General features: G+C 49.0%; 1 protein-coding gene across 1 annotated transcript in view; it reads right to left on the bottom strand.

Moving 5' to 3' along the window:
- The window catches only part of SRRM4 (serine/arginine repetitive matrix 4), a 148,402-nt gene that overhangs the window by 41,016 nt on the left and 89,987 nt on the right, over positions 1-17,399 (bottom strand). The window contains exon 2 of the mRNA XM_058531530.1: positions 2,334-2,480. Coding sequence (XP_058387513.1) covers positions 2,334-2,480 — 147 coding nt within the window. The remainder of the gene's footprint in view (positions 1-2,333; positions 2,481-17,399) is intronic.

Raw genomic sequence — 17,399 nt, 5'->3', positions numbered from 1 at the left:
GATAGATTTGAGGACTGTGAGGGGAGATAATCAACCACCTCCATGAATCCTAAATGTTTTACTCAGGTGGGTCTGCATTTCCTCTGCCCCTTTCTTTCCCCTGCACCAGTTCTCCTAGGTGTCCCCTCACAGCGGGGCCAGAAGGGCCAGAATGGTGGTTAAGTACGCGGCAGTTACATAAGCAGCAGTCAAATATGCGGCAAGTAAGTATATGGTGCTTCAATACACAGTGGTCAAACACGCCGAGGGTAAGTATGCAGCGATAAAGAATGCTGGCTCTAGAAACAGACACACCTGGATTTAAATTCCTGTTCACCTAGCTCAGTGACCTCTCTGAGTATCATTTTCATCATCTGTAAGATGGGAATAAAATATGATACTTGTGTCCTAAGTTTGCTGCAAAGACTAAAGGAGCTCACACATGTAATGTGTCCTGGTCTGGCACAGAGTAAGTTCACAGTAAATAAACTTCTGTTATTAAAATTATTATGACTTTTTTATTATCATCATCATCACCATCACTATTGTGGTTGTTCTCATGTCAGAGAGTGGATCACAGATAGAAGGGAGCAAGAGGCCCAGACACTCCACAATCAAGTTGACAATATGGCATCATTTTTCAGATTTTCATGTCCAGAACCTTCTCTTTGGGTTCCATGAGACTCTAACTAACATTTTAAGCACCTCTTGTATTCTAGGCCCACAGTCAGGATCTGTACACGCCTGATCTGATTTAATCCTCGCCTGACCTTGGGAATTAGATCCCAATATTCCCATTTTACAGTTGCGAAAACTGAGGCCCGGGGAGGAAAACGAGCTTGCCCATAGTTGCTCAGTCAGTAGGTGGTAGTGCCCAGATTTGAACACAAGTATCTAGAGCACACTAACTCCCCTTTGGCCTTCTGGGAGACAATGTTTTGAAAGTAAGGAAATTCCCTTCCTTCTCCCCTTCTCTCTCTGTCTCCCTCAGCCTCTTATAGAAACACTTTCTTTCCTGTTTCTCGGAGATAATTCTCCAGATCTGATGTTGAACTTCACTTCTCCAAGCTGACAGGACCTAACTGTTTCTCCCTCACTGAAGTCAAAGACTAACGAGAGCCTGTAGCAGCGATGGCAGCCTGGGCGGAAGGGCAGACTTCATCCGTGAAAGCTACTCTGGCTTCCCAAACTGCTCAGAGCTTCCATCTAATTCTCAGATGGGCGCCCAACAGGGCTTAGAACATCTACCTGAGTAAGCCAAGAACGCCAGGGTATAAGAAGAGAATCTGGACCAGATCAGGGGTCCTCAGGCTTATTTTGGCCTTGCTACCTACTGACCTCAGTTTCTGCATCTGTAAAATGGCTTTGACACTGCAATTCAACATAAGGAGGCAGGGGTTGTATCTGGGGAGTTTTGCTGACAAAAACACTAGATTCACTTTCCATCTGTCATTGGGGGGTAGATACAGGCCCAGGGCAATGAGAGAGCGTGCATTAGTTTGAATAGAAATAGAATAGAAATAAGGCTTTCAACCAGCTGGTGAAGTCGGGTTATAAAGACAGTGCTGCAAACAGAATCAATTCTCCAGAAGCCAAAGATGGGCCAGGCTTTTTATGTACACAGCACAAAATTTAAAAATAGAAGGCAAGGGCTGGATTGGCTTTTTCATTAGCATCAACGGTATAATGCCGTGGGTTTAAGTCTAGGATTTAAGATCAGAGAGACCGGAGTTCAAAACCACTCTGCTGCTTACCGGCTGCCATATTTTGGGCAAGTCACCTTAGCTCTCTGAGCCTTAGTGAAATGTGTCCTCAGACGCCAGCACAATGCCTGTCATGTGGTAGGTGCTCAAGAAATACTGTTTGAATAACTGAATTAAGGAAGGCAGGCAAAGATCTGAAACTCAGGAGGCAGATCTGGGCTGAAATCATGATTTGGGAGTCAATGGTTCATTGAGTCACTAAAACAGAGAAAAACTAACTCTACCTTTAAGGCAGGAGCAACAAACTGTGGCCTACAGGCCAAATCTAGATTGTCTCCTGTTTTTATAAATAAAGTTTTATTGGCACACAGCTGTGCCTATTTGTTGACATATTGCCTATGGCTGTTTTTGCCCTACAATGGCAGAGCCGGTAGTCGCAGTGGAGACCATCTGGCGCACAACCGGTCCTCTACAGAAGGACCAGTATCTGCTATCTGGTCCTCTGCAGAAAAATTTGCTGACCTGATTTGATTTAAGGATCTGAAAGAGGAGAGAGAGAGGAGGAGTGTCCAGAGAATGGAACTTCATTTCTGCACCCTCAACTTGGCCTTCCCCGTTGGACTGAAGAGAGGAGTGGGGGCACCGTCTCACCTGCGTGCTCTGGCGGGGCTGAGCTCCCGGCAGGCCTTGTCTCTCTCCCAGCTGTTGGTGCCCAAGGCCTCAGTGGCCAGATGCTGACTTAGCTTGTCTGAGGGTCCATCCTGAGCCGGCACCATGGGGCTGCTCTGGGGTTCTGTCCTACAGCGGAAGAAATAGGGAGGCAAAAGTGTTAGGATCTGAGAGACTGTTAATGTTCATCAAATAGTCATAGATGTCCTAATATTTCCCAATGTTCCTTGCAGTTAGGTTGGAACCATGGACTTATCTTTGGCCACTGGTCTCTGAGTGGGAGTGACATATGTCATTTCCAGTTCAAGGCAATAAGATCTGTGTGCCTTCTCCAGCTCCCTCTGCCTGTGTCACAGTGACAGAGGCCACATATTCTGAAAGGCGAAGCTCACTGATGGAGGAGAGATGCCCGAACCACATCAGACTTTGCATGATAGAAGTAAACCTTCATTAGGTTAAGCTGCTGAGATCTAGGGGTTTATTTGTTACTACAGCGTAGCCTAGCCTATGCTGACTAAATCACAGGGAGAGGCTGGGAACCAGCATTTCACTTCCTTACTCAAGACATAATTGGAGGCCAAGGCATGATAGGATTAGTTTCAACTCCCCTTTGCCATTTCTATCCCATTTCTTTGCCTTACTTGTGAATGGAACAGAGATACCCGAATTCAAACACTATCTTCACCATTTAGTAGCTCCAGGACCTGGGGCTAGTCACTCAACCTCTCTGAGTTGCAGTTTCTTCAATTATAAAATAGGGAGTAATAGCAGTCCATATATTGTTGAGTTGTTGTGAAGATAAAACAAGATAATATAAGCAAACAGAAAGGCCTAAAAAGTGTCAGTTCCCTTTCCCTTTACTTCCCTGGGAATCAAACCTCCAGTTTGGCGTCCTTAGCAGGTATGAGGCCACCTACTTGGGATGGCAGTTCCCATGAAGGCCTGAAGTTCCCTCCGCTGCCTCTGAGATGAGTTCCAGACAACTCCAGGAAATTACCTGAGTCCCACCTCTTTCTGTGAGTCCCCGAGAGGGAAAAGAAGTTGCCTAGTTACTCAATCTTTGAAGAGACTGTCACTCAAATCTCCTGCCTCCTAACCTGGAGGAGTCAGGAGTTTGAGAGACACAGGTGGATCTGGCACCAACCAGCAAGCGCCCTTCTCTGCTTCCCCCCCGGCCTGCAGATCCCAGGTCAAGCACTGATCAAAGGCATTAGCATTTCTCATGTGCTGAGCTCCTGCAGCCAGTGCATCAAGATTGGTTTTATGACTCCAGATGAATGCATCTGATAAGCCCCCTGCTCCTTAGGGCTGTCAGGAGAGCAAGCCAACCCCAGTCGATATTGAAGAAAGGGCAGCAAAACACATCCATCTCTGTCAGCCGCTTATCGGTACATCTTTAGAAGCAGAGCTAGGAGATAAACCCAGGGGGGATGGCGATTCTAGTCAGGGCTGCCCAGCCGTCCTCCCTGCCAGCTCCACGCCTCCAGAACTCCAGTCCATCCTTCTCAGCTTCAGTTTTCCCGACATCTCCCTGCCCCACTTCTCCTACTGTGAGGGTCCCGTTTCCGTGTCTTTACTCCTCCAGTCTATCCAGTTGTCTCTTCTCAGACAACTCAAAGCTAACAATTTCTGCCCAGCTCCCAGCAAGGCTTGCCTCTTCCCATACTTGTCCTGGCCTAGGCTAATCTGCATTCATTATCTCCAATTCCCTGAGTGCCTGCAGTGCGTCCAGGTCAGTTCTAAGTGTGGGGTTGCAGTGAACAAGACAGAGATGTCCCCTGGGATCATAGAGTTAACATTCTAGATGGGGGAGCAGATAATAAACATATAAGCAAGTAATAATATGGAATAATGGATGGTAATAAATTATGGAGAGAATAGATGAGCGTAATGGGGCTAGGAAATGGGAGGAGGTGACTGTTATTTTGTATAGAGTAACCAGTGAAGGCCTTTCAGAGGAAGTAATAGGGAATTAGAGACTTGAAGAATTAGGGACTAGCCTTGCAGTTTGTGGTGGCTTTAAAGTATGTTTATAGACCCTTCGACACTCCTGCCACCAAAAGAAGGAGACTAATTTCCCTCCCCTTGAGTATTGGATGGGCTTAGTGACCCACTTTTAATAAACAGGGTGTAGTAGAAGTGATCACGTGTGACTTCCGAGACTCAGTCACAAAGGCGGCTTCTGTCTCTTTCTCTGGGACTGATCACTCTGAGGGAAGCTGGCCACCATATTGTGAGGACACTCAAGCAGCCCTACGGAGAAGCCCATGTGAAGAAGAACTGAGGCCTCCTGCTGACAGCCAGCACCACCCAGCCATGTGAGATCATGGCCTCGAAGTGGATCCTCCAGCCCAGTCAAGCCTTCAGATGAGACTGCAGCCCTGGCTGACACCTACCCCCAGTCTCAAACCCAGCCAAATTCCTGACTCACAGAAACGGAGGCATAATAACTATTTATTGTTGTCTTAAGCTACAAAGATTTGGGGTAGCTTGTTGCCTAGTAATATATAACTTTTAAACAGGTATCTGTGGGAAATGGGAGATATGTTCCAGGCAGACGGAAGAGTAAGTCCAAAGACCCTTGGCATATACAAGGAGCAGCCAGCAAGGACTAGAGGTCTTTGGAGGTCTTGGGAAGACCTTTGGGTCCCCTGTGGCTGAGATGGGAAGCCTTTTGCACAGAGGAGGGATATGGTCTGGCTTACATTTTAGAAAGGTCACTCCACTGGCTGAGGACAGTAGACAGAAGGGAGGGAGGGGCAGAGATGCGGAGACTATCGCATTAGTCCAGGCTCAGATCAGGGTGGCAGCTATGGAGATGATGACCTGTGGCCAGATGCTGACATATTTTGAAAGGAGAACTAGCATCAGTTGCTGCTGGTTAAATGTGGGGTGCTAGAGAATAAGAGAAGGGGACGGGTCAAGGACGACTCCCAGGTTTTGAACCTGAGCAATTGGCAGGATGGAGTCACCACTGATGAGGTGGAAATGGTGGGGGAGGGAGCAGGCTTTTGGGGAGATCTAACCCCTTTTCTAGGATATGTTAGTCCCTTTGCTACCCTTACTGTAGCTCTCACTAATATGTGTTGTTGCCATTGCATTGCCTGCGTTCTCACTAGACTATGGGTTCCAGTCTAGGGCCGTGTCTTACTGCTCCAGAGTCTGCTGCTTGGTAAACACTCAGCAACATTCATTCAATGGATAAATGAAAGAGCACATGCATTGACTGAAGAGAACATTCTTTATTTCAAAAAGTTAGAAAGGGCTTTTGAGATGCTTTGAACTAATCCCTTCAGGTTACAGTTGGTGGAAATAACCCAATGCCTCAGTCTACTCAGATGCCTCAGTCAATGCCTTTTCTACTCTAGTCCATATTTCTCTTAGAAAAGTGATCAGTGAGCTTATCAACGTATGCGTACTGCCCAGCAGAGCGTTGAGTTGGACGCACACAAGAATGGTATTTTGGGGTCTCTGGGCATTACAGGAAACCAAGACAAATCCGTACCCGAGGCAACTCCGTGATAGGCAAAAATGGAGAGCCGATGTGAGGAATTTGGCAGTGAATAAATACACGACAAATAGTGCTGGTGTTGGGTGGAAGGTCTCAGTGACTTGTGCCAATGGAGGGAGGAGAGGTGTAGGTTATCTGCGCTGTAGGGAGTGCTGTGGATGCTGCTGCCAGGCACTGGGGGACAAGGCTTAGGTGAGGACAATGCCTCATCCATCACTGCCAGTAACAGGGTTCAGAATCAGGGACGGGGAATCCTGACAATGGTTTGGTGAGGAGAAGTGTAATGGAGTTGCTGCAGTTTCTAACTTGACACTCCCTGATGTGGTAGGTTATTCTTTCCTCCAGTAGCACTGGTTTCACCTTCCTGGTGCTGGGCACCCCACCCGGGATCATAAAACAAACAAAAACATAATTAATTCTACCAGGCAGACAGGGAGTGGTGAGAGAAGGAAGAAAAACATCCTCCGTAGTATGACATTTAAGATCTTTTTTTCAACATGTTCCAACACTTTGCTTCTCAGCTTTCTTAAAACTGAAAGAGACTCAGAAAGCATGTCATCCGGGGTGTCTCAAACCTGGCACAGCATCAGAGGACTCCAGGAATGGAGATTAAAATGCAGATTCTTAGGTCCCATCCTAGCTATAATAAGTCAGAGCCCCAAACGGGTGGAATGCGGGAATCTGCATCTTAAAGAAACATTCCAGGGGCCGGCCAGGTGGTGTAGCGGTTAAGTGCGCATGCTCCACTCCAGCGGCCCAAGGGTTCGCAGGTTCGGATCCCAGGCGCGCACCGAGGCACTGCTTGTCAAGCCATGCTGTGGCGGCGTCCCATATAAAGTAGAGGAAGATGGGCAGAGATGTTAGCTAGGGCCAATCTTCCTCGGCAAAAAGAGGAGGATTGGCATCGGATGTTAGCCCAGGGCTGATCTTCCTTACAAAAAAGAAAAAAAAAAGACATTCCAGGTAATTCCAACTCCTATTGGATCAAGAACTAAATCCAAGCTGATTACCAGAACTAAAAGCCTCTGCATGATCTGGCCTCTGCCTGCTCTAGACCCCATCTCCTACCTCTCTCTGTCCCTTACTCTGCTCAAGCCACAGGGCCTCCTCGCTGTTCCTTAAGGAACAGTGCCTTTGCTCCTTCTGTTCCCTTCACCTGGCATGCTGTTCCTCCAGCTCCTTCCTTTCATTCAACTGTCGCCTTCTCAGAGAGGCCCTCCCTGACCCCTTATGTAATCTTCCTCCTCTCTTGACCTGCTGCCATCAGTCACCCACTGCGCCTGCCTTCAGAGCACTTGTTACTACGTGAAACAAACACTTTATATGCTTATTTGCTAACTGTTTGTCTTCAGGACTAGAAGGTAAGCTTCAAGAGAGTGGGAACTCGTCTCTTTTCTCACCACCTAATCCCCAGGGATATAGTGCCTGGCAAACGTGCCTTTTTGCTGGATAAACTTTGCCAAATGAATGAATGAATAAACGGAGGGATGTACAAACGAATTCGGATGCCCGATCTGATGTGGGAACCACAGATCAGATTCAACCTCTCCTTACATATAAAGAAGCAGAGGTCCAGGGGGAAGCGCCAGTCTGAGGTCACACAGCGCTTCCGTGGACTCAGACCTCAGCCACGCACCTCTCCTCCACAGCCCCACCCATCTTCCTTCCCTTCTCCCAGCTCCGCATCCTTGCAGAGCTTTAAGAAAAATTCTGTGTTCCGTCTTCGCCGAGGGATACCAGCAGCTGCCTGTTTTTACCACACAGCCCTTGGATGTTGCAGAAAAAAGTACTTAAAAGAAGGCGAGATCTTCAGGGGACAGCTAAAACAGTGAAGTCAAGGGCCCGGCACACTCCGCTTCACAGAGGGAGGGAGGGAGGGAGGGAGCCGCGAGTGCTGAATTCCTCAAGGCCTCCCCTCTACATTCCTGCTAATCAACGACCTGGAGCTTAGATGCAGCTCTCCGTAGTCATGGCAACCAGCAGATTCCCAGCCTCCGATAAGAGTCAAGGCTGAACTTTCTGCAAAACTCTCCAAGATGCCTGGCTCCCTGGCCACTTCCCTGCTTCTCACATCAAAACACCCCACTCCCAACAGAGTGCTCATTCAGCCAAGAGGTTGGGTGCAGATCCTGGTGCCCCAAGTTCTAGGTTGAGTTAAACACTGTTTGGGGAATCAGAGACAAACAATGTTGGAGGAGAGCGAGAAGGACCCCAGCCTCGGCCCACCCATGCTGTGTGGGGAAACTGAGGCCCCCAAGAGGCAAGCGGACTTGCCCAAGGCCACACAGTGACAGAGCTGCGACTTGAACTGTGGCCTTTTGACCCCACTTGCTCTTTCCGCATCACTTGATCGTAACAACAGCTGGCATGTGTCAGGCACCTACTCTGTCAGACACTGGGCTAAGCACTTCTCATGCCTCGTCTCATTTAAGCTTCCAAAGAAACCCAGGAGCAGGCACGGTCATCGCCACTGTACAGATGGAAAAACTGAGGCCTGGGGTAGTAAGTGGTTTATAAGAATCAACTGAGAAAAAAGGAGAGTGATCTGGAAAACATTTTGAAAATGTAAGAAGTAATAAATGGGGGCATAGGGTGAATCTTGGTAATTTCTCTGTAAGACAGACTTGCCTTATGTGTCTGGAGAAGGAGCTGTGGCTCAAGGTTATGTTCCACAAACAGGAATGGCACTTGGTCATTAGATTCGGGCCATCCCTGACACTTACTGCCTCCATCCCACTAATCGCTCCACCTGTGTGCTGACAACCCTCTGTAAGGTACTCAGTTTGGTGAGTTGATCTCCATTACACAGATGAAGACACTGAGACCCGGAGAGGCAGAGGGACTTGCTCCACATCCAAGGCTCATGGCTCAGGCTCTTGTTCTACACTTGCACCCAGGGCTGTGGATGACCCATCCTTGTTCCTACACTTGGCCAGACACCTCCAGTCTGCCTATTTCAATAGAGGTTACAGCCCAGACCCTAGCTCATGAGTCCACCAGAAGGCCCAAGGCTTATCATGGGCTGACCCAGCACATGGACAAGATGGATTTGGCTCATTTGTGCCTCAGCTCAGACTTCGGTCTCGGCTCTATTAATATGCTGGTCTGAGCTCTTGGGACCAAGTCCTTTTTAAGGTTAATTAAGCCTGGTTGGGGACAATCAGCAGGAGCTGTGACTCTCTGAGCTTTGCTATCACAGCCGGAGAAAGCAGAGCAGCTTCGGGAAAGACTGGGGATGCCAGAGGGCTACTGTGGAGACGTTATTGGATGCGAGGGCAGTAATGCTCATCTTAATAGGCACGGAATGAGAAACAGAGGAAGTTTTATGAGGCTGGCATCTCCCGCATTACTTCATTCACTTATTCAGTAGTTGTTTACTCAACACCTACTTAGTATCAGATTTCAAGGACCCAAAAGTAGCTGAGACTTGTCTCTGCCCTCAAAGAGTTCCTAGCCTGGAAGGAGAAGACTGATCCCTCCACTGGGAATGACAATGTGGTATAGTAAGTTCTCTGATGGAGAGAACCTCAGACGACTATAGAACCATAGAGGAAGCACCTCATCCAGCCTGGGGAGTACGGGCAGGTGGCCATGGAAAGAATCCTAGAAGATGTATGGAAATTGGTCAGGAGAGTGGAGTAGCATGTACAAAAGCCTGGCGCTGCGACACAGCAGTGGACTTCATGTAACTGCAGAGGAGGCAGTAAGCTGGAAGAGATAGTTGGGGTGGAGGGTGGGAGGTAAGAGTTGAGACTGGCTTATTTCACTTAGCACAATGCCCTCAAGGTCCATCCATGTTGTTGCAAATGGCAAGGTTCCCTTCTTTTTAATGGCTGAATAGTATTTCATTCTCTCTCTCTCATATACATACATATATGTGTACATATATATATCTCTCTCACATTTTCTCTATCCATTCATGCATTGATGGACACTTAGGTTGTTTCCATGTCTTGGCTGTTGTGAATAATGCTGCAGTGAATGTGGAGGAGCAAAAATAAACAGGAGTTGAGACTGAGGATGCAGGGAGAGGCTGGATCCTTCAGGGCCACGTGGACAGATGTTTCCCACACCTCCATGTGCACGTGAATCCCCTGGGGATCTTGTCAGAACGCAGACACTGGTTCAGCAGGTCTGGGTTCGGGCTTGAGCTTCTGCGTTTCTAACTTGCTCCCAGGCGAGGCTGCTGCTCCGCGGACCACACTTTGAGTAGCCAGACTGTAGATTTCACCAAGGATTTGGACTCGATTCGGAAGGCTGGCCTACGCAGACAAGCACAGCTCTGGTCCGCTGTCTCTTCAGGCAACTGGAAAGAATGGTTTAGTTCAGTTCTCAGGGCTGAGAGGGCGTGAGTGTGTGAACGTGTGTGTGTGTGTGTGTGTGGTAAACACTCTTGGATATCAAAAATCATCCAGTTCACAAGTTTAGGTCAAAGGACAAAAGAACCATATGGAGAAAAATCAGCTCAGCATTTCTCACCCAGGTCAGCCAAGCAGGTCACGCCCCCGACTTGCCTGGGTTTTGAACTCTCATTGCAAACACATCCATCACTGCCCTCCAATCAACCCCAAACCCACCCAGTCATTCCTCCCTCCACAGGCTGTCCTGTCGATCGCCTATTGGCCTAGTGAGGGATCGAACTGCTGAGAAATGGATCAGATTTGATTCTTGGGACTGCCTGAAATGCAGGCTGCCCCCAACTTGGGAAATGGCTGAATTCCCAAACTTCGTGGTTTTCCGCTTGAACAGGTTCTGAAAGGTGATGCTGGGAACGTGCACAGGTCCTGGAGTCCTGCTGACCTGGGTTAAAGCCCTGACTCTGCCAAGCTGTGTCACCAGGGGCAAGAACACCATCTCTCGCTCCAGCCCAGGGCACCTTCAGCTGGAACTGCAGACAGGGTTTAGATTTCTCTGGGGAGGGTGAGCCGCTGACTATATTTTCTTGCCGTGGGAGGGACTGTGCTAGGTGAGCCCTCTTTGGGCATCATTACAGCCACTGCTGGAGGAGGCACCAAGCAAGATCTGCCAGGAACAGGGAAGAAGCCCTCAGCCTAGGAAACCTTGGCTCAAGAGCCGAGAGAGTAAAGACTGGTCCCAAGAAGTGCTGCTGGGGACCGTTCCCTTATTCTTCACTCGGTCACTGATTCAACAAATGGTTATTGGGCACCTACTATAAGTAGGCCTTTTTCTAGGAACTGGGGACACACAGAGAACAAGACAAAAAAGTCTCTACCTAGTGGAGCTTGCATTCTACTGGGATGGGCAGAGGTGGGAGGAGAGCGGAGAATACACATAATTAAGTGGAGAAGCTGTAGATGTTGGAAGGCGAAGAGTGCCATAGGGAAAGGAAATGGAGCAGGATGGGGAGCCTGGGGATGCCACTGGGAGGGGGCCATAATCTTAAACGGGGTGATCAGAGAAGGCCCCACTGAGAAGGGGACATTTGAGCAAGACTTGAAGGTGATGCAGGAGTGAGCCTCGTGCATGCCTGAGAGAGGAACACAGCAGGCAGAGGACACAGCCAGTGCAAAGGCCCTGAGGTGGGAACATGCTAGATGCACTGAGGCTAGAGCTGAGTGAGCAAGGGGGACAAGAGTAGGGGTGATGTCACAGAGGTAATGAGGGACCAGATCATGCACGGTCTACTGGGCTATCGCAGGAACTTGACTTTTCTCTGAGTGAGATGAGAAGCCATTGGAGGGTTCTAAGCAGAGGAGTGATGTAATCTGACTTTAGGTTTTGAAGGATCTCTCTGGCAGCTTGCTGAGTGTAGATGACAAGGGAGCTGGGATAAATGCAGGAAGACCATAGAGGATATTATTGCCAACAACCCACGTGAGAGAAGATGGTGGCTGGGATCCGTGTTATCACTGCTGTAGTGGTGAGAAGTGGTCGGATTCTGGACGTGGAGTGAAGTTGGAATCAAGGGTTTGCTGATGGGTTGGATATGGAGTGTGAAAGGGAGGGGTCAATGGTGACTCCAAGGCTTTTGGTCTGAGCCACCGAGAGGATGGAGCTGCCGATTGCTGAGCCGGGGACGGCTGCAGGTGGAAAAGGAGATTTTGGAAGGGTTCTCTGGACCTCAGTTTTGGACATGTTAGTTTTGAGATGCCAATTAGACATCCATGTGGAGATGGCAGGTAGGCAGTTGGGTCCCTGAGACTGGAGTTCAGAGAAGACATTCGCGATGGGGAAATGCATTTGAGAGATGTCAGCATTGTGGTGCTATTTAAAGCCAGGAGATTGGATCTGCTGAGGGTAAGATGGAGCACCTGGCTAGAGTGAGGCAGGAACTGGAGAGGTAGGTAAGCTCTGATGGCAATGTCCCAGCGGGATTTCAGAATAGCAAGATGGCTCATTAGAAGTGTCCCAGCCTTAAAATACTCATAGTGTCTGACCCCTCCCATTCATTCATCCATGCATTCCTCAGCTGTTCATGTATTCACTCATTCATTATTCATTCATTCACTCATCTGCTGAGCATCATTTTACTTCTGATGGAGTGTCATTTCAAGATGATCCAGACATGAGTCCTTCCCCCAAGGAGCTCACAGTCCAGTGGAAGACCTGGGGCAGTTACATAGGAAACTCTCATATAGGAGTGACAGTGACCTGAGAAAGGAGAAGTCCTGAGTAGACAGAGGGCACCTGTGTCTGGAGGAAACAAGACAGGCTGCACAGAGCGGGCGGAGCTACTGGTGATTAGAGTCATCAGATAGACTCTGCCTGGCTGGGTGACCCTGGGCAAGTCTCTTCACCTCTCTGGTGAAGTCACAAGTGTATGCACCTCACAGGGCTGCTGTGAGGATGAAATGACATGAGGCGTGTCCGGCACTTAGACAGTTTCTGGCACACGGTGGCACTTTAAAAATCAGCCACACTCTCCAAGGACAGGTCACATTGATTTCCAGCCTTCCTTGCGAAGCTTGCCTCTTGGGACTCAGACGCTGCTGATTCTGATCCTTCAACAGCCCAAGGCAAGGGATTCTGGGAAGGGGAAGGGCAGGGAGGTTGGAGTGCCCTTGAGCATCCCCGTAGCTCCTCCCTACGATGGGGCCTTGGTTCGCCACCACCAACCTGAGTGGCTGCTTCACTGGCCCTTTCCCAGGCCCTGCAGTGACTCGGCTTCTTTCTCTTTCAATAGCCTGGGAATGAATCTGTGTCTCCATCCTCCCAGAGTCACCCACTGGGCGCTTTTGTCAGCTAGAACTAGACCTAGATGGGGGGACATCTGAGATTATGGCACAGTTATGTACACACACATACACACATGCACACTTGCACACACACATGCACATGCCCCTCTTTCCGGAGGCTGAGGTTTGGAAGAAAATTCCTAACTAGCAGAGAGTAACCTCAGCTTAGCTGCTGAAGTCTGCGGAGAGGACAGAACAGACAAGCCACAAATCTCAGTGGCAGGCAGCGAGCGGGCAGTGAGCTCTTGAGGTTCGGGCTCGTTAGTTTTAAAATAACACAGCAGAGAAGTGAGATAAAGGGCTTCAGCGGGGGAAGCTGTCAGACACCTCACATCACACTGTTCACCCACCAGAGGGGCCCCGTCTCTCCTCCCACGTTATGGAAACAGAGATTGCTGCCTGGGGCAGTGGCTGTGTTGCCAGATCGCAGAGTCAGAACCTGTCAGAGCTGGGCCAGCCCCTGGAGGACACTGAACCAACCCCGGAGAAGCTGAGGTCCAGACGTCCAAGCGCCACACTCAAAGGCACCTGGCGAGTTAGGGGCTGAGCAGAGACCACCACTCAGTTCTTCTGCAGCCATAGTGGAGGCTGCTGGTCAGATCCTAGGTTGGTGTGAGTGTTGGCTGCCAATGCCTCACAGGCGCTCCTTTCCCAATGTAAAGTCCACCCCTGGGTGGGGCAGGGAGGCAGTCCATAGCCAACGACTAACTGACAGAAGAGTACAAAAGACTTTCCCCCTTGCCTCAAGCTCGGACCAACTCTATGGAGCAATCCACACTCCCGAGCTCCCCGTGGGATCAGGCTGAGGCTGCACTCCAGCTGAAACTACATCTTTCCTTAGCTTTCTGCCCCTGCCCTAGCCTGCTTCCTCTCTTCCTTTCTGCTGAGCACACACCCTTAGTAAGTCGTGTGCACCTAAATTTCTGTCTCAGGCTTTATTTCTTGTGAATTCCATCAAAGACATAGACCCAGATCAAGTTTTTCCTCTGACAAACTACTAAATGCAAAACAATCAGTAAGTATTATATTATCTGGACTCAGCCAGACATGGGTTTGAATTTCTGCTTTGCTACTTCGGGGCTGTGTGACCCACAGGAAGTGATTTAACATCATCAAGGCTTAGTTTTCCCATCTGAGGATGGAAATTGTTAATACTACCTGCCTCGTAAGGTGGTTGTAAGATGCTTAGCACATTTCCCAGATTCATAATAAATGCTCACTATATGTTGTTTGATGATGAGGAGGAGGAGGAGGATGATGATGGTGATGGTGATGATGATGATGATGATGAAGGTGATGGCAGCAGAACGAATGGAGAGGCTGGTCCATCTCAACTCCACCAATCAGCAGAAAGCTCTCAGAAGGCTCCGCCCCCCCTGCAGCTCAGGCCCCAATCATCAATGAGTTCTCAAATCACACCCATTCCATTCACCCTCCTTTAGGCTTGTCCCAGGGACCCCATCCTTTGCTATTATCGTTTTTCTCTGACGAAGGATTCCCTGTGGGAGAGAGGGAGCTCTGGAGAGAGCAGACGGCTGGCTTTACCCGGAAGTGGCCATTTCTCAATGCCAACCCAGGCATCCAGCTGTCCCACCTGTAGGAAATGGCTCCGCCACACTAATTCTGATTAAGGAGTTGATGGGAAAGGTCTGTCCCTCCACTGGGACTTTTATCTGCCTTTTAAAAGTCAAACCCATTACTGCAAGATTGTGGGTTTATGAGAGAGCTTTATCTTTATTAGGCAGTCAGCTTCATGATTATCTCCCACCAACCCTGATGGGTTCCCCTAGGCTCCAAGAGGACCGTGGGGTGGGATTGTGGCAGGAACTGACTAGGAGGTCTCAGGACAGCTCCTTCCTACCACTGAACAGCCAGAAGTCACCAGGAGCTTTGGAATCAGGCAGACCAGGGCTCAAAAGCTGGTTCTGCCGTTTTCAAGCTGTGATCTTGGATGAGTCACTTCATCTCTCTTCTGCAAAGGGGGGTTAACGATACGTAAAGTGCTTAACACCATTCCTGGTGCAGAGTAAGCACTTAATCAATGTTAGCTGTCATTGTAATCGTAATTATTCATTGTAAATAGCTTTTGGGACAGGATCTCCCAACTTCACTGTCTTTGCTCACGCTGACCCCTCTGCCCACAGTGGCCTCTCTTCCCTTCTCTGCCAGGAGAAGCCTCGCTCCTCCTTCAAGGTTCAGCTCAGCGGTCACACCCGCCTTTTCTGATCCCCACTGCCCATCTCCCCATAGGAATAAATTCTTTCCTCCACCATCGCAGATGCTTCAGCATCTTTTTATAAATCCCTCCAAGATCTTGCAGCATGACCTTGAGCAAGGTCCCTCATCTATTTAAGCCTGTTTTCTTATTTTTAAAATGGGGATAATACCTATGTATTGGGGGTAGTTGTGGGAAATATATATTTATGGAGCTAAGCACAGTCTTATAATTGTAATTATAATTGTAATTATTATTGAAAGAGGCTTGGTAGCTCCCATAGAAGAAAGAATTCCTGCTTGGTGAGGAGCCCTATGGATTATCCTTTCACAGCTGTCTCTGAGAAGAGCATGGCTTCCAATCTGCCTGCACTATAGCTTGAGACTCTGAAGACAGGGGACTGGCCCCAGTGACCTCTGAAGAGCCTGTCCATTCCAAGATTTTTGTAAGTCAGCGTCTTCTCTGGGTCTAAATCATCTCCATCTCCTTACCTCCTTCTGAACTCATTGGGGATGGCACAGTGGCGCCCAGAACCTACAACATGGCCCATTAGCCCCCAATTTAAGGATGACAGTTGTCACCTCCAAACACAGCTTCTGAGTTCACAGGCTGAAGCATGGGTGTACCGACTTTCCCCACTCACTGTATGAGAGTAAGGGGCCTCACATTTACTGAGCCCCTACATGTGCCAAGCACCTCATCAGACATCTAAAACCCATTATTTCATTTAAGCTCCGTTATAAGCCTTTGAGGTGGGTAAGGTAAGGGTTGTTTTTAGATGAGAAAACAGGCTCAGAGAGGTATAGTGACTTGCCTAAGGACACACAGTGAGCAAGTGAGGGAGCTTGAGTTCTTAAGGAACTGTGACTGTGTCTTCTTGGCCTTCAGAAGGAGTCCACCCAGCTTTTGGAGTAACTGTCTCCTTCCACGGCTGACCATGTCTCTGCCTCCCCCACTCTGACTGGTGTTCCGTCTCCTTCCTATTTCCTCGCCCGCGCCTGGGTCCCCAGCTGCTGTCTGCACAGTCTATTGACCGAGACACTCGATCAATCAGCCAGCTTGCTCCAACGGCTAAAAAACACCCCGTCGACCAATCTTCCCTCCAGCGCCTTTCCGTGGACCACGAAACCTCACTAATTTGGAATTTGCAATGATTTCTGACACAGAACCTGCATTTCTCATTCCGGTGGAAAAAAGTCTGAATGAAATGGCGACAGGAACCGCGGGGCGTTTCTGAGCAAGGCCCTGGCGGTCAAAAGGCCCTGTTTCCACTCCTCTCCTCTTTGTTCCTTCTCCTGGTTTCTTCCAGCTGTATCCATTTCTATGCTGGGTGATAACTGACAGCACCATTAGAAATGCTAACACTGCTAATAATAACGTGGATATTCACGGAGCACCAGCTACATGCCGGGCACTGTTCTAGACGCTATGCCTTCTTCTGCTCTAAGAATCCTCACCACAATTATCTGAGGCTGGTACCATTATCACCCTATTTTACCAATGAAGAAACTGAGGCAAGAGGAGATGCTGCTAATAGATGGTGGGCACGGAGTTTGAACCCAGGAAATCTGCCTCTAGAACCCACGGTCTTCATCCCTACACCACAGTGCCTCTTGGGCTAGGCGCCATGGGGGTCACTTGTGGACCCTCTGAACCCCAGTAGTGCGTCCCACTTTGGACCTCTGAAAGCATCAGGCATTGGGACAACAAGGCTTTGTGTCCTGTAGTTGTGTGATTGCTGTGTAGAGCCAGGGCTTGGAAGCCAGGGAAAAGCTACCTCTGCCTTCCATCACCATGAACACCACTGAGCGAGAGGCACAGAGCCTTCAAAAGAAACTGGTGCAAGGAATTTGAGAAGGTTCTTTCCTAGGTTCAAAATCCTGTTTGAGAGTGTTTGTTGCCCTTAGGGACCAACCGTCTAACCAAAGCTCTAGTTTCTTCCTACATGTATTTTGCTATATGCTGATGGTAGAGATGAGAAACACACAACTGGAAAGCTATGCGCCGTCCCACTCACCCCTTTCCTGTGCAAAGGTGCTGCAGCATCCTTTTGCATAAGCCCAGAGTGGACTTGCCTTTGTGGATTTGCGGTAGAGAACCCTTCTTTTCATGGAGGGAAACATTGG

Source organism: Diceros bicornis, chromosome 35, assembly GCF_020826845.1.
Source record: "Diceros bicornis minor isolate mBicDic1 chromosome 35, mDicBic1.mat.cur, whole genome shotgun sequence".
Taxonomy (NCBI): domain Eukaryota; kingdom Metazoa; phylum Chordata; class Mammalia; order Perissodactyla; family Rhinocerotidae; genus Diceros; species Diceros bicornis.
Note: the sequence above shows the minus strand (reverse complement) of the source record. Positions and strands in the feature narration are given on the sequence as shown.